The 18,134-nt window shown below is 43.1% G+C and overlaps 1 protein-coding gene across 8 annotated transcripts in view; it reads left to right on the forward strand.

Annotated features, from left to right (window-relative positions):
* Positions 1-13,547, forward strand: part of LOC115105519 (thyroid hormone receptor-associated protein 3-like) — a 34,068-nt gene extending 20,521 nt beyond the window's left edge. For 2 of the 8 annotated variants that reach the window (XM_029627652.2, XM_029627661.2), the window contains exons 3-11: positions 1,511-2,443; positions 3,084-3,824; positions 4,182-4,354; positions 4,873-4,984; positions 5,449-5,533; positions 9,469-9,650; positions 10,069-10,249; positions 10,627-10,688; positions 10,902-13,547. In XM_029627652.2, coding sequence (XP_029483512.2) covers positions 1,511-2,443; positions 3,084-3,824; positions 4,182-4,354; positions 4,873-4,984; positions 5,449-5,533; positions 9,469-9,650; positions 10,069-10,249; positions 10,627-10,688; positions 10,902-11,331 — 2,899 coding nt within the window. In that variant the 3' untranslated portion in view covers positions 11,332-13,547. Of the gene's footprint in view, positions 1-113; positions 497-1,510; positions 2,444-3,083; positions 3,825-4,181; positions 4,355-4,872; positions 4,985-5,448; positions 5,534-9,468; positions 9,651-10,068; positions 10,250-10,538; positions 10,693-10,901 lie in introns of those variants that run through there. The other 6 variants (XM_029627690.2, XM_029627699.2, XM_029627715.2 and 3 more) reach the window with 6 other exon arrangements.
* Positions 13,548-18,134: the final 4,587 nt, after the last annotated feature.

Consider the following 18,134-nt stretch of genomic DNA (forward strand, 5'->3'; position numbering starts at 1 on the left):
GGCACACACGCACAAACATGACTTATTTTAGTTGTAAGCATTCCATGAAATGTTCCTTCATCAAAAGTACTCAATGTAGACACAAATCTTTAGCATTTCAAGTGAAATCTAAATCCATTGCAAAGATAGCCTACATGGTTTGGTTTGAAAATGCTGTACATGCTGTATTATGTAATATTAGACCATTTCATTCATAAAACTGTGATTTTAGCTGTCCTAAATCCCTGTATACAGTTGCTGGCTGACTGAATTGCTCCTTTTAAGCCTAGGTTTCTGGGCAGGCTGGCCAGCCAGGGTAATTGGCAAGCCTAGCCCCCTCCTTTTGCTTTGAAGGATTAGAGTAGACATTTTTCCCATATGGCCCATGTGACCGCCTCTTTCCACTAGTGCTCAGCATAAGAGATGCAGATTGTCTTGCTCTCAATGTGAGTGTGCAATGCTGCTCGGTGCACTACTTTCTCTGCTTACTCTTTATTCCAATGAAAAAACACACGGGGTGAGTAGTGCCGCAGGGCTTTGTGATTTACTTCAAAAGTTTCCAGATGAGTCTTATTTAGAAATACTAGATTGTTCTGTATTGATTTTGTGTGCTTTTAGTCTTAAGCGATGTCATTTTAGGCATTTTTCTGTAATGCTGACTGTAGTTTGGATTTCTCATTGTTATTTGTGAAAGTTATCCATCTTTGCCTGCACAGGGGAATTGACTGCAGTGCATAGCTGCGGAGCAGGTTGAGATTTGAATGACTTTTAACTCGCATGTTATCATCAAAGGATTCTGATTATTTACCAGGCTATTTATTGTTGGATCGTGCTGATATATGAGAAGTTTCAGAGATGTATCCTCTTTTTAAAATGAGATTTGTTTTCTTTACTGTAGCTAAGATGGACCATATGTGTCAACTAAATCTTAATACTTACGGAGGCGATAAGATTGTTTTAGAAACTGGAGAAACTTGTCTAGTGGTACTGAAGGCTACCCCTTTAGCATCCGTGGTGCTAGGGAGCCACCATGTGGACTGGGTAAACCTCACAGCCATGTCTCTAGACGAATCAAGTTTCTCTCCATTGCTCCATTGTACACCCATGTATTTCCACTTCCCAGCAGTTAAATGTTAAGATGTGGTTTGCTACCTCTGTTAATATATTTGTCAGATGCACACAGATGCACACATCACATCACTGTAACCAGAAATCACTTGAATTTAAGCTGTAGACCCATCACATTTCTCATGGAAATGTGAACTTGAAAACAAAATGTGTTGGCCTAATTGTTTTGGAAGGAGGTCCGCATCACTTTCATACGCAACACAAACAAATTAATTGCTCATAGTATAAGGTTGTTTATAGTCTTGAGAAAAACAGCATTTCACACCTTTTTCCTCAAAGCACTTTTTTCTAATGAGATATATATATATATAATGGAAGGTGTAATCAGTCATCTTCTCTTCGTCTTCCCTCCCTTTCATCTCTCTATCCCTTCTGCCTGCTCTCTTTCTCCCACTTTCAAAAGCTCTAGGTCCCGCACTCGCTCGCGCTCCAGATCTCATTCTCCATCCCACAATAACCGAGAGCGGAACTACCCAAGGGAGTACCAGAATAATAACCGCGAGTTCCGGGGCTACCACCGAGGCTTCCGGAGGCCCTACTACTTCAGAGGCCGAGGGCGTGGTTACTTCCCACGGGGACGCTTCCAGAGGGGTGGGGGAGGTGGCTACAACAACAACTACCGCCCCAATAACTGGCAGAACTACAGGCAGCACCCCCAACAGCAGCAGCAGCAACAACAGCAGCAGCAGCAACACCCCCACAGCCCGAGACGGGGACGATCCCGTACCCCTAAAAAGCGCTCGGGTAGCCCTCGTTCCCACAGCCACTCCAAGGTCTCGGACCGCTCTTCCTCGCCCCGATCCCGGCATTCCCGCCACTCCTCTTCCTCACATTCCTCCTCTCCCACACGCAGGTCGGGCTCTGGGTCAGCCACGCAGAACTCTAAGGATGTCAAAGAGGAGCGCTCTGCCTCCAAGGAGGTCCAGAAGAAAGGAGGAGGAGAAGGAGAAGGCGAGCCCGTGGAGATCACAGGGGTGTCTGCAGGGCCTGATGGGAGCGCTGGTGGGGAGAAGCCCAAGGCTAACTGGCAGGGTGTGACAGATCATAGCAACAGCACCAGCCCCAGGGGGTCAAGTCCTCAGGTGCGCTCAGCTGTTATCATTGGTCAGGGCGCCCCAGCTTCGACCCAGTCTAGTTCCTCTCCTAAAAGCACTAATGCTAATGGCTCCAATTCCAATGGTGCCCCCTCATGGCAGATTCAGACAGTGGGCAGTTCACCTTCCACCAAAAGCCCTTCTCAGAAAAGCCCCACACCTGTGTTCTCTGGCTTTGGCTTCTTCTCTAAAGACGACAACCTGGCAGGAGATAAAGCAGCTATCTCCTCAGTGTTCAAAAGGTAATACAAATATTTTTCTCCTTTTCTCTTTGCCACTTATGAAATATCTTTAGAAATGAAAGGCTAACACACACACTACCATGCTTTTCTCATTTTTTGGTGGAGGAATTTACTGCCCCAAAGCACACATTGTAGCACACGATTATTGTCAACATTTTGGTCAAAGACCCTTTTCAATGCTAGGACATATCTGTCATATTTTTTTAAACCTTTTATTTAGTGTGGTTAGTGGATAGTTGTAACGTGCCAATTGTATGAATCTAGGACTCTTTCTCTGAGAGTCTTTTATTTGTATTTAGAATTCATGGTTCTTTCCCAATGAGTCATGCACCACAGAATTATTTGTCCCTGGTATTTTTCCTTGGACCTAAGCCCTTAGGGAAGTGGTGGTCGTCATAGCAAGCTGAAACAGGAGTTTGTAAGTTGAGAAGGCATTACGGACCCTTGGGAGTTTTGAGACGTGTGTGTTTTCTTGGCCAGTCAACGCTGTACTAACCATGACAAATCCCTCATGGCTTGGGCCTTTGAAGAGGGGAGATCTTTTGCTGGCCGTCATATTCTATGTTTATAACTGTATCATCCATTACCCCTATTCGTTCTTACCCCTATGTTGTTTCTCTTTCTCTCCGCCATTTTCTAGGTTCTTGGAAGAGCACAATCATAAGAAAAAGCAGTCTGCTTGGGAGAATGGCAGAGAGATGGAAACCAATGATGGGGATGTTGAGCGGGAGAAAGGGAATGGCATGAAGGCCTCTGGGGGCATCTTTGACAGAGAGCCCGACAAAGGGGAGAACGAGAAGTACAAGTACATGGAAGACTTTGACGATGACCGGAACGTGTCGTTGAACAGCTTCTTGAAAGCCTCCCCTTTCTTTTCCTGCGATGGCGAGGAAGAGGACGAGGAGACGATACCCAAGTCACGTCCCAAGGTGCTCCGCAAAGAGCGTGCCCGGGAGGACGACTGGTCGCCCAAGCCCAAGAGCAAAGTCACCCTCTCGGCCAGGGAGCTATTTGAGGAGCGCTTCGGCAAGTGGGAGGACCTGGCCTACTTGCAGGCGGCTGCCAAAGACGATGATCTTGATGCCATGGCGGAGGAGATTTACCGCAGTCAGAAGCAGGAGAAGGCCATGGCCATAGCTGCAGCCTTGGTCAAGAGAGAGGCCATAGCGGGCATGCTCAGAGGCTTCTCCCCGGAGAACGTCAGCAAAGACAGGAGGATGGAGAAAGCTGCCTCCAGCCTGTCCCCCATACCCGCACCACGGAGAAACTCTGACCGGGAGATGTTCATGGTCAGGGGGGAGGACTCTCCCCCAAGGGGCTCTGAGAAAAGAGGAGCAGAGTTCAGCGTCAGAATGGATTCCCTCAGAGATGACGTGGCAAGGTAAGCAGAATGCACCATCATCACATAGATTCACATAGAGACTCTGATGCCTTATCGCCTTAGATAGGTTTCAATCTCCATTAGCAGGAAGCCATGAGACGCACTCTTTGGCTCAGGCCTGGACCATGTTTTACAGCCTCTTTGAGTCATAGTTCTATGAAACCATGAGCTTTATGAAAATGAATTAAGATGTGTTGAGATAATGAAATTACCTCTCCCAATTAAATCTTTCAGGTGTTGTTTATAAGTCTCATGAGAAAGATCCCATTCTTTTGTTTTCTGTTTATTTTTGCTAAAAAGGGCAAAGGTGAAACATCAAATGAAATGTTTTTGTTGTTGTTTTGTCTCTTCCCCCAGCTCCTCTGGTGTTATGGTTGGTGAGCGAAGGTTATCACGGGATCTTGTGCATCCTACTAAAAAGGAGCAGGAGTTTCGCTCTATCTTCCAGCACATTCAGGCCACACAGTTACAAAGGAGTCCCTCAGAGCTGTTTGCACAGCACATTGTCACCATTGTCCACTACATTAAAGGTGACTGACCTCTCTCACCTCTGCTCCTTTGCAACTGACCAGTCTCTCTGCTAGCTGTGCATTTACACAGGTGCAAGTTAAGGTGCAATTGCCATTTCAAAAGGTTTATATAGCCTATACAGTATATCAGTTGATAGTTCAAACTGAAAAGGGTTGCCAAGTGCTTGCGAATCTAGCCGTGCAATGCGATCCTGTGTGGGAATGATTATGGAAAAATATTGCTGTACACCGAAAAAACATGGAGTCGTTTTTCAGGCACAAATGTTATGTAATTTCATTTGGTTTCGAGAACCTTTCCAAAAATGGTTTTCATTGCTATGACACATTTGCATAGTTATTATACCTTTTTGTGATCCTACATGGCTAATAAAATCACATTTAAATATATATATATATAATTGTTAATGCAGTAGCTGAAAATGTAACTTATGAATTTATAGTAATGGGAAAGTTCATTGGCACTGAACGTACGGTCATATTTGTTGTGTAACACAAGTTCTGGTTCCTGTTGATTACAGCACAGCACTTTCCATCCAACGGAATTACTCTAAATGAGCGATTTGCCATGTACCAAAGAAGAGCTGCACAAAAAGAAATGATGAAGCCAAGAAAGAGCCCAGAGATACACAGGTAGAGTCTCCATTCTGAGTGACCATCTCACCTTCAGTGTGCTGTGGCATCACCTCTAGTTTTATCAAAGCTTGCACAGGTATTTATCTTACCTTTTGTCATTCAGTGCAGGTTCAATGGTGGTCGTGTTTGCTATGTGACATCCTGGAGTTACATCTGTACATCGCTCGTAGACTTATTAATTTTGGTCCTCATCGGATCATCACTGAAAATAAGAATAATTCATTGCAGTCATTTCAGTCCTCGCCTGAGCAGCACAGACTTGGAACTAAGAGTAATTCGCTCTGGATAAGAGCGTCTGCTAAATGACTTAAATGTAAAATGTAAATGTAATTCATTGCAGTCATTTCAGTTCTCATCTTAACAGCACTGACCTAAAATGTTTTAGAGGAATCCCTTCCTCATGTTATGTTTGCAACCTGAGCCGTGGAAAAGTTAAGACCGTGTGTATTTCTCTCTTGCAGGAGAATTGATGTTTCTCCCAGTGCTTTTAAGAAACACTCTCACCTGTTTGAGGGGATGAAAAGCTCCGGGGATGGCAGTTACAAGGTGACTGAACATTTTTGAAATATGAAGTATTTTGGAAAACTGACAAAACAACAGCGAGCGAGCCATCCACCTTTAGACTGCGTTCTCCGTCTAAGCCTGTGCTTGTCTTTGAAGGGAGATGCATAACGTCTAAAAGCAAAGCAAATGCAAAACGAGGCACATTGAATTTGTTGTGTGTTATATACTCCCCCTCCACGTATGATGATTTGGTTATACTGTGGGTACAAGCCCCCATGAGACCATTGAGTCGAAAAACATGAGGGGTCAGAAATGGAAACGGCCAATTGCTCCTGTGTCCATGCCATTCAAAGGACTCTAAACAAATGTCATAGTAAGTATTATTCTTCAACAAATAAGGGGAAATATAGTCAAAAGCAAAACCTGTTGTACGTATAGAGTGCTTATACAGTCTCTAGGCCTACTTATAACTTCGGTCGTTTGATGAAATCGGAATGAGACCATTTTGCGGTATGGTTAAGTTGAACTTTCTTCAAAACGGAAACATTTTATGGGAATGAAACAGCGTGAAAGTCAATGAACTCAACCTTCAGGAGTTTGTAACCTCATTATGTCCGGTTGTATCGCAGAGGTTCAACATTGTGTTGTGCAAACCTGGGAAAGTACACTGAACAAAAATATGAACGCAACATGCAACAATTTTAGAAGATTTTACTGAGTTACAGTTCATATAAGGAAATCAGTCAATTGAAATGGATGTATTAGAGACTAAAATCTATGAATTTCACATGACTGGGAATACAGATATGCATCTGTTGTTCACAGATACACTATACATCTCTGGAATTTTTTTTTTTAAAGACCACTGCAATATTATCAGTTTCTCAGGTTTGACTTTTTTATAGGTATGTGTTTGGGTAAAATTAACATTTTTGTTTTATTCCACTAACTACTGACAACATTTCTCTCAAATTCCAAATAAAAACATTGTAATTTAGAGCATTTATTTGCAGAAAATGACAACAAGATGCAGTGTTGTCAGACCTTGAATAATGCAAAGAAAATAAGTTCATATTCATTTTTAAACAACACAATACTAATATTTTAACTTAGGAAGAGTTCAGAAAATCATCACCGATCCTCCACCAAATTTCACAGTGGGTGCGAGACACTGTGGCTTGTAGTCCTCTCAAGATTTGTCATCGCCAGCCCAATCTCCAGACCTGAACCCCATTGAAAACCTCTGAAATGTGGGTGACTTTATGCCTCTCCTGGCACAAAAATGCAAGCAGCTCAGCTTTGTTTTATGGCTTGTGACCATCCATCTTCCTCTTGATCACTTTCCAGAGGTTTTCAATGGGGTTCAGGTCTGGAGATTGGACTGGCCATGACAGGGTCCATCACAAAGACACATCTGCCCGATTCCAGCCTTGCTTGAAGCACCCCCAGATCATCACCGGTCCTACACCAAATTTCACAGTGGGTGTGAGACCTGGAGAGGCCTACAAGCTACAGTGTCTCGCACCCACTATGAAATTTGGTGGAAGATTGGTGATGATCTGCGGGTGCTTCAGCTAGGCTGGAATCGGGCAGATTTGTCTTTGTGAAGGACGTATGAATCAAGCCACATACAAGGTTGTCCTGGAAGAAAACTTCCTTCTGCTCTGACAATGTTCCCCAACTCCGAGGATTGTTTTTTCCAGCAGGACAATGCTCCATGCCACACATCCAGGTCAATCAAGGTGTGGATGGAGGACCACCAGATCAAGACCCTGTCAGGGCCAGCCCAATATCTAGACCTGAACCCCATTGAAAACCTCTGGAATGTGATCAAGAGGAAGATGGATGGTCACAAGAAATCAAACAAAGCCGAGCTGCTTGAATTTTTGCGCCAGGAGTGGCATAAAGTCACCCAACATCAATGTGAAAGACTGGTGGAGAGCAGGCCAAGACACATGAAAGCTGTGATTAAAAAATCAGAGATATTCCACCAAATATAGATTTCTGAACACTTCCTAAGTTAAAACATTAGTATTGTGTTGTTTAACAATGAATATGAACTTATTTTCTTTGCATTATTCGAGGTCTGACAACACTGCATCTTTTTTGTTATTTACTGCAAATAAATGCTCTAAATGACAATATTTTTCATTTGGAATTTAAGAGAAATGTTGTCAGTAGTTAACAGAATAAAACAAAAATGTTAATTTTCCCTAAAAACATACCCATAAATAGTCAAACCAGTGGTATCTTAATTTTTCCAGTGCTGTATATACAAAAGTATGTGGACACCCCTTCAAATTAGTTGATTCTGCTATTTCAACCACACCAGTTGCTGACAGGTATATAAAATCAAGCACACAGCCATGCAATCAACATAGACAAACATTGGCAATATAATGGCCCAACTGAAGAGCTCAGTGACTTTCAACGTGGCACCGTCTTAGGATGACACCTTTCCAAAAAGTGTTTGTCAAATTTCTGCCCTGCTAGAGCTGCCCCGGTCAACTGTAAGTACTGTTATTGTGAAATGGAAACCTCTATTAGCAACAACGGCTCAGCTGCGAAGTGGTAGGCCACACAAGCTCACAGAACGGGACCTCCGAGTGCTGAAGCAGCCCGTAAAAACTGTCCGTCCTCAGTTGCAACACTCACTCCCGAGTTCCAAACTGCCTCTAAGCAATGTCAGCACAATAACTGTTTTGTCATGAGCTTCATGAATGGGTTTCCAGGGAAGACATTTTCAGCTTCCAGGAATTGTGAACAGATGCTTGCGACAGGGGGCTGTGCATTAATATGGTAAAAATGAGGTGATGGTGGCGGATGAATTGTACGACAATGGGCCTCAGGATCTCGTCAAGGTATCTCTGTGCATTCAAATTGCCATCAATAAAATGCAGTTGTGTTCTTTGTCCATAGCTTATGCCTGCCCATACCATAACCCCACCGTCACCATGGGGCACTGTTCACAACGTTGACATCAGCAAACCTCTCGTCCACATGACGTCATTCATGCCTTCTGCCATCTGCCCGGTACAGTAGAAACCGGGATTATTCCGTGAAGAGCACAATTCTCCAACGTGCCAGTGGCCATCGAAGGTGAGCATTTGCCCACTGAAGTCAGTTACGACGCCGAACTGCAGTCAGGTCAAGTACCTGGTGAGGACAACGAGCACGCAGATGAGTGTCCCTGAGATGGTTTCTGACAGTTTGTACAGAAATTCTTTGGTTGTGCAAACCAACAGTTTCATCAGCTGTACAGGTGACTGGTCTCGCAGGTGAAGAAGCCGGATGTGGAGGTCCTGGGCTGGCGTGGTTACACGTGGTCTGCGGTTGTGAGGCCGGTCAGATGTACTGCCAAATTCTCTAAAACAACGTTGTGGCTTATGGTAGAGAAATGAACTCTCTGGCAATAGCCTGCCAATGGCACGCTCCTTCAAAACTTGAGACATCTGTGGTATTGTGTTGTGTGACATTTTAGAGTGGCCTTTTATTGTCCCCAGCACAAGCACAAGGTGCACCTGTGTAATGATCATGCTGTTTAATCAGCTTCTTGATATGCCACACCTGTGAGGTTGATAGAGTATCTCAGCAATGGAGAAATGCTCACTAACATGGATGTAAACAAATGCGTGCACAATATTTGAGAGAAATACGTTTTTGTGCGTATGCAATATTTCTGGGATATTTTATATCCGCTCATGAAACATGGGACCAACACTTTAAATTTTGCGTTTATATTTTTGTTCAGTGTAGTTCCAGAATGGTCTGTTTTCACTTATGCCGGTCAACTGTAACACTGCAGCCGTTAAACGGGCAGTTCCCAGAATTTGTTGGTTATTTATGGTCTTGTAACAGTTCTCCCGGCCCCTCGCATGCAGTGTGCAAACAAGACTGACTGCAGACTGACATCACTTCTCCACGCTAACCCATAGCATGTCCACATTCTTGTGTTCTTTTTCTTTTTACCTGCACAGGACGAAGGTAAAAAAATGAAGGGTGACTCAATGGACCTTCGTCTGGATATTGAGCGCCGTAAAAAATATTCCACCCGGGAGAGTGATTATAAACAGGATGGGGGGAGAGATTCAGGAGACTCCCCAGAGGCTGGCAGGGAGAGGCCCGCTGAGAAATCCTCCAAGCACCACAAGAAGTCCAAGTATGTTCAACCAACTCGCACTCTATAACAGTGGTTCTCAAACTTCTCCCCGGGGCCCCCAGCTGTTCCACGTATTTGATTTATTGCATAGCTAGCACACCTGATTCAACTTGTCAACTAATCATCAGGCCTTTGACGAGGTGAATCAGGTGAGCCAGTTCAGAGCTACAACAAAAAATTGTGAAAGGTCTGAGGGTCTCTGAGGAGAGTTTTTTTTTTTTTAGAACCACTGGTCTATCACAAGCATCACAATTACTTTACTTTACTACATTATATTTACTACGTTTACTTTACAAGTCCTGTTCATATCTAAAACTAGCCAGGGTTGTACAAGACAAGCAATGGAGCCAAATGTCAATAACAATAAACTGACTTTTAAAGGGGGTTTTGGTCCCTCAACCTTCACCTCTTCCTCCAGGAAAAACAAGAAGAAGCCATCTCGCTCCTCCTCTTCCTCTTCTTCTGCCGAATCTCAAAGGGGAGGAGACTATCCCCACGTGGAGCCTGAGCCCAAAGACGAAGGCTTTAACAAGGCCAGGCTGGGGCCTCGGGGGGACTATGGTAGTCCCACGGAGAGGGGACGAGGACGCGGAGGCTTTGTAAGTCTGCTCATGGACGTGCACTCATATTCATTTTAGAAAGTAAAGGGTCTAATAAAGAATATAAGCGTCAAGAGAACAAGACAAAGTACAACCACAACTAACCTGAAACAAAACATTTAAAATAGAAAAATATGTCATGATGGCACGTTTGTTTTCTTCTTTGACGTTGCACTTGGACAGATTTCTACCGGAAATCAAACTCAAGGGTAGTTATTTTAATTTGTGTAATAATTATTGTCTTCTTGTTTTTATGATCTGGGTTCTCTGTGTCTGACTCATATTGCAGCAATTTAGAATAAGAGGAAGGGGCTGGAACAGGGAAAATGACCAGGGAAACAATTCCAACAGTAATACCGCTAACATTTGCATACCAGTTCACCCCAAGAATGAGGACTGGGACCCAGAGTACACCCCCAAGAGCCGAAAATACTACTTGGTAGGTTTGTACCCATGCCATTATAAATTATATCTTTGTTTCCTCTTGCCTATATATAACATTCCATCCTCAAATGAATTAATTCCTCAAGTCAAATCAAGTGAATTCACCAAATTCGCAACTGCTTTGAACTTGCTAACAATGGTATTACCTTCAAGCTCACTTCAATATATTAACTCTCTCTCTTTTCCTGTCTTTCCATTTGTCCTTCAGCATGATGACAGGGAGGGCGAGAGGAAGTGGGTGGACAACCGAGGACGTGGAGGACGGGGGAACTTCCTGCGTGGCAGCAGGGGCCGTTTCATTATCCGGAAGGCCAGCGTTGGCTTACCCAACAACCACGCCAACAACAACAACAGCAGCCCCAAGTGGACACATGACAAGTTCCAGGTCAACGGGGGGAAGGAGGAGGGCGAGCCCCAGGAGGAGGACACAGAGCAGGACCACAAAGACCAGGAGAAGTCTGAAGACATGGAAAACGCTGAGCAGTGAGGGAGCTCAGGGAGAGAGAAACATTGTACCAGCACAGTGGAAATGTTCTACTGTCTCAAGTCATCTGGGTCGTGTTGAAATGGATGAAAACGGACTGAAACGGGAGGAAAGGACTACCTGGACTTGTCCAATAACAAACACTGTCCAATAAGAAACTACCTGGACTTGTCCAATTAGAAAAGACCCTGCTCACAGCCTATATCCATCACAATGGTTGGACATGGGAGAGCTTTGCCCATGTACAAATACACACATTAGGAATCAATCAGGACTCACTTTGACACAATATCTTTACTTAACATTATGTTATACATTTGTCAGGGTATAGCTAACTTGTGTTTTATCTGCTTATAGTAGAAACACTGTTAGACAGTGAACTGCTGTGTTGGAATAGGAAATCTACGTAACCAACCTCTGTGCTTGATAGGTTAGCGCGATGAACAGTGCATTGTGGGGTGTTATGCCTCTTAGTACAGGGCTGATGCAACATTGCATAACACTTTTTAAAAATATTTTTATATCTTGACGCAAAAAAGTCACATTTTTACAGAGCATGACAGGAGGATCTTTTTGTGCCTTAGACTTAATAAAATATGTCGGACACATATTTAAATAATTAAATTACATTTGAGGCCAAACAGATGAATACTATACTAGAAGATAAACATTTTTATTTATTTATTATACAGTAGTGATAAATCATACACTATTACACAGTAGATATCTTTTTAGACCAGTTTAGCCATCAACTGCAGAAAATACAGTATGCTGTTGACTTTAGCAAGTTTTAGGATTCAACAATGTAACCTACGGATTCAAAACGTAACCTGCTGATTCAAATACGTAACCTGCTGATTCAAATACGTAACATTCAACTACGTAACATGCAACTTTGCAGCATGTTTCTGGATTCTACCAGGCTTAAGTACAGCTAGAGGCAATCGAATCCCCTTTTTACATGACAACTGGGCCAGTGTCTAATGGTCTATATGGTTTAGACCGTATGGTTTATAGTGGTCTTGCTAGTCCAGCATCTTGCATGTGACCCCTCTGACAATGGGACCAAATTGGGTCAAAGGTTATATTCTACAGACCTGCACTGTGGAGTGAAACAAGAGGCTCACAGTCCCCTAGAAGAGCAAACCGCAGTGGTGGAGAAATGACCCAATCGTCATCCCTTAAAAGAAAATGACTCAAGTAAAAGTTGAAAAATTCTACTTGAGTAAAAGTCTAAAACTATTTGATTTTAAATATACTTAAGTAACAAAAGTTAATTAAAAAAATATATTTACTTAAGTATCAAAAGTATATAATTTAAAATTCCTTATATTAATCAAACCAGACACCCTTTTTTAGTTTTTTAAATGTATGGATAGCCAGGGGCACACTCCAACACTCAGACATAAATAACAAACAAAGCATGTGTTCTATGAGTCCGCCAGATCAGAGGCAGTAGGGATGACCAGGGGCGTTCTCTTGATAAGTGCGTGAATTTTACTGCCCCGGGCTAAGCATTCGAAATGTAAAGAGTACTTTTGAGTTTCAGGGAAAATGTGCGGAGTGAAAAGTACATTATTTTCTTTAGGAATATAGTGAAGTCAAAATTATAAACAGTAAAGTAAAGTACAGATACTCCCCCCAAAAAACTACTTAGGTGGTACTTTAAAGTATTTAAGTACTTTACACCACTGGGAAACAGAGACTGTTAAATAAAATGGCATACCCTGTCTGCAAAGTCACAATGGGCTACCTGGATGTTTATCTTGTCTAGTTTGTTGAGAATCCTCTATTGGATTGTTATATTTTGTACATTTCAAAACTGTTAACTTGGTCTTGGGTTGGGTGTGTGTACTACTTATTAATGGCTCAATTTATAATTATTTGTAGCAATTAATGCTTCCTTTGTATATGAAGAAAAAAATGGTGATTGATTATATCACGGCATTGATTAGATCATGGCACACTCAATGCTTTGATGTGATAGGTTTTCTCATTGAATGGGGACTTTTCCCCCTTGTGCAACGTCTGTTAAGTTTTGATTGCTGAGTAGTATGTGTGGGGTGCAACACAGTAAACTTTGGTTGAATATAAAATAAAATAACTTCTAAGGTATTTGAATTTGATCCAAAATGATTTGTGCTGTTCAATGAAATATAGTTTATAAAAAATTATAGAAAAAGTAGACTGTTGCACTACTTGGATTTGTATGTCTTGCTGTGGGAGGCACTACTCTTTAATGTACATGATAAATGTTGTGGTTGACACTTTCATGTTCAATTTTATGTGGTTGGGGCAATAACTTTTTTAAATGGTTCCTGTAGCCAATGTTTTTCAGATGTAAATTAAAAAGAACTTTGGTTAATTTAACATCGGTTAAATTTAATCTGTGTTGCTTATTTTTCATATCTTTATTCAATAAGGAGTTGAAAATCTAACATTTACATTATTGACACCTGTCTATACTGTACTGGAAAGGTGAGGTTGTAAGAGCCAGAGCATAGACCACACAGTACATGCACTATACACGAAAGAGCAGAGATTTACAAGTCTTATACTGACTGTCAGTACTGTATTCTGTGTATAGGGAAGAGAAGTGGTGAATGCTTTGATTTACAGATGTAGGATCTTAATTGGATCACTCTTTTGTTGTTGAGAATTTTACTGCACTGCAGGAAATGCAGATAAGCTTCATCCTTATTCCAAGATGGCGTAGCATTGTGTTTTCTCTTGTCCAGTCTTGTGTTTTGTCTTCCTCGTTTTTGTATATATATTTGAATCACTCTTTCCATCTAAGGACTGAATATACTTTCCTGCAACCCGCCTCACCCAATGTGGTACGGATCTACTAATTTTATATTTTAGAACCGGAACCCCCATCAGCAGCTAGCCAGTTAACTAGCTAGTAGGCAGTAAGCCACTGCTAGCGGTCTTCAAACAACCACCCCTCATCACGGTCAAATGGCCATGCTAGCCATGCTTTCCACCTGGCTACTCCTACCCCGGGCCAAAAGCTCTGCACCCCCCGCAGAAACCTGCCCAAGTCCCCCCCGCTTCTACTTCACCCAAATCCAGATAGCTGATGTTCTGAAAGAGCTGCAAAATCTGGATCAATACAAAGCAGCAGGGCTAGACAACCTGGAGACTCTCGTTCTAAAATTATCCGCCAAAATGGTTGCAACCCCTATTACTAGCCTGTTCAACCACTCTTTCGTATCGTCTGAGATCCCCAAAGATTGGAAAGCTGCCGCGGTCATCCCCCTCTTCAATGGGGGAGACAATCTAGACCTAAACTGTTATAGACCTATATCCATCCTGACCTGCCTTTCTAAAATCTTCGAAAGACAAGTTAACAAACAGACTACCGCCCATTTTGAATCCCACGTACTTCTCCACTATGCAATCTGGTTTCCCGAGCTGGTCATGGGTGCACCTCAGCCACGCTCAAGGTCCTAAACAATATCATAACCGCCATCGATAAAAGACAGTACTGTGCAGCCGTCGTCATCAACCTGGCCAAGGCTTTCGACTGTCAATCACCGCATTCTTATCGGCAGACTCAATAGCCATGGTTTCTCAAATGACTGCCTCGCCTGGTTCACCAACTACTTCTCAGATAGAGTTCAATGTGTCAAATTGGAGGGCCTGTTGTCAGGACCTCTGGCAGTCTCTATGGGGGTGCCACAGTGTTTAATTCTCGGGCCGACTCTTTTCTCTGTATATATCAATGATGTCGCTCTTGCTGCTGGTGATTCTCTGATCCACCTCTAGAATATGTGGACAACTACAAATACCTAGGTGTCTGGTTAGACTGTAAACTCTCCTTCCAGACTCACATTAAGCATCTCCAATCCAAAATTAAATATAGAATCGTATTCCTATTTCGCAACAAAGCCTCCTTCACTTATGCTGCCAAACATACCCTCGTAAAACTGACTATCCTACCGATCCTTGACTTCGGCGATGTCATTTACAAAATAGCCTCCAACACTCTACTCAGCAAATTGGATGTAGTCTATCACAGTGTCATCTGTTGTAACGGGATTCTTCTGTTGAATGAGTGGTGGACCAAAACGCAGCGTGGTTATTGTGATACATCTTTAATAAAGATGAAAATAGAACAATATACAAATCAAATCAAATCCAATTTTATTTGTCACATACACATGGTTAGCAGATGTTAATGCGAGTGTAGCGAAATGCTTGTGCTTCTAGTTCCGACAATGCAGTGATAACCAACAAGTAATCTAACTAACAATTCTAAAACTACTGTCTTATACACAGTGTAAGGGGATAAAGAATATGTACATAAGGATATATGAATGAGTGATGGTACAGAGCAGTATACAGTAGATGGTATCGAGTACAGTATATACATATGAGATGAGTATGTAGACAAAGTAAACAAAGTGGCATAGTTAAAGTGGCTAGTGATACATGTATTACATAAGGATGCAGTCGATGATGTAGAGTACAGTATATACGTATGCATATGAGATGAATAATGTAGGGTAAGTAACATTATATAAGGTAGCATTGTTTAAAGTGGCTGGTGATATATTTACATCATTTCCCATCAATTCCCATTATTAAAGTGGCTGGAGTTGGGTCAGTGTCAATGACAGTGTGTTGGCAGCAGCCACTCAATGTTAGTGGTGGCTGTTTAACAGTCTGATGGCCTTGAGATAGAAGCTGTTTTTCAGTCTCTCGGTCCCAGCTTTGATGCACCTGTACTGACCTCGCCTTCTGGATGATAGCGGGGTGAACAGGCAGTGGTTCGGGTGGTTGATGTCCTTGATGATCTTTATGGCCTTCCTGTAACATCGGGTGGTGTAGGTGTCCTGGAGGGCAGGTAGTTTGCCCCCGGTGATGCGTTGTGCAGACCTCACTACCCTCTGGAGAGCCTTACGGTTGAGGGCGGAGCAGTTGCCGTACCAGGCGGTGATACAGCCCGCCAGGATGCTCTCGATTGTGCATCTGTAGAAGTTTGTGAGTGCTTTTGGTGACAAGCCGAATTTCTTCAGCCTCCTGAGGTTGAAGAGGCGCTGCTGCGCCTTCTTCACGACGCTGTCAGTGTGAGTGGACCAATTCAGTTTGTCTGTGATGTGTATGCCGAGGAACTTAAAACTTGCTACCCTCTCCACTACTGTTCCATCGATGTGGATAGGGGGCTGTTTCCTGAAGTCCACAATCATCTCCTTAGTTTTGTTTTGTTGAGGTTATTTTCCTGACACCACACTCCGAGGGCCCTCACCTCCTCCCTGTAGGCCGTCTCGTCGTTGTTGGTAATCAAGCCTACCACTGTTGTGTCGTCCGCAAACTTGATGATTGAGTTGGAGGCGTGCGTGGCCACGCAGTCGTGGGTGAACAGGGAGTACAGGAGAGGGCTCAGAACGCACCCTTGTGGGGCCCCCGTGTTGAGGATCAGCGGGGAGGAGATGTTGTTGCCTACCCTCACCACCTGGGGGCGGCCCGTCAGGAAGTCCAGTACCCAGTTGCACAGGGCGGGGTCGAGACCCAGGGTCTCGAGCTTGATGACGAGCTTTGAGGGTACTATGGTGTTGAATGCCGAGCTGTAGTCGATGAACAGCATTCTCACGTAGGTATTCCTCTTGTCCAGGTGGGTTAGGGCAGTGTGGTTGAGATTGCATCGTCTGTGGACCTATTTGGGCGGTAAGCAAATTGGAGTGGGTCTAGGGTGTCAGGTAGGGTGGAGGTGATATGGTCCTTGACTAGTCTCTCAAAGCACTTCATGATGACGGAAGTGAGTGCTACGGGGCGGTAGTCGTTTAGCTCAGTTACCTTAGCTTTCTTGGGAACAGGCAAACTAGACACACAACATAGAATGCCCACTCAGATCACACATCTGTGACATCTGTTTTCTCACCAAAGCCCCATATTCTACCCACCACTGCGACCTGTATGCTCTCGTTGGCTGGCCCTCGCTAAATATTTGTTGCCAAACCCACTGGCTCCAGGTCATCTATGAGTCTATGCTAGGTAAAACCGAGCCTTATCTCTATCAGTAGCATGCGCTCCAGCAGGTATATTTCTCTGGTCATCCCGAAAGCCAACACCTCCTTTGGCTGCCTTTCCTTTCAGTTCTCTGCCGCCAATGAATGGAACCAATTGCAAAAATCACTGAAGCTGGAGACTTAAATCTTCCTCTCTAACTTTATGCATCACCTGTCAGAGAAGCTTACCGATCACTGTACCTGTACCCAACTACCTCATCCCCACATTGTTATTGATTTATTTATATATATTTTTTGCTCTTTTGCACCCCTATATCCCTACTTGCACATCATCATCTGCACATCTATCACTCCAGTGTTAATGCTATATTGTAATTATTTCACCTCTACATTTCACACTACATTTGCACGCACTGTGCATAGATTTTTCTATTGTGTTACTGACTGTGCGTTTGTTTATCCCATGTGAAACTGTGTTGTTGTTTTTGTCGCACTGCCTTACCTTATCTTGGCCAGGTCGCAGCTGTAAATGAGAACTTGTTCTCAACTCGCTTACCTGGTTAAATAAATGTGAAATTTAAAAAAATGTTTAATTTTTATTTTGTTAACATAAATTCACTGAAACTACACTCTAAAACACGGTTGGCACTCCAATTTCATTTTCACCTCATTTAGCACCTGATTTTCATGACATGGCACAAGTGAGGTTGTGGGCCTTTCCCCTTTTGCTCTCTATTGCTCCTCTATTATTCCTCAGGTGGCTGTTGACATCACAGATTCCCATCACACCAACTCATTGAATGCTCTTCTCCTTGAAGTTTGCGGTTGTGTAAAAATATATAATTTTTTAGCCTATAGTGTGTGTACTTCACTGTATTTACGGTTGGGATATCGCTCTTCAATTGTAAAAGTTCAAAATCGCTGTTAGGACGTCTTTAACAGTGTTGCACATTTATGTACAGTTGTGGCCAAACGTTTTGAG

This window comes from Oncorhynchus nerka, linkage group LG3 (genome assembly GCF_034236695.1).
Source record: "Oncorhynchus nerka isolate Pitt River linkage group LG3, Oner_Uvic_2.0, whole genome shotgun sequence".
NCBI lineage: Eukaryota > Metazoa > Chordata > Actinopteri > Salmoniformes > Salmonidae > Oncorhynchus > Oncorhynchus nerka.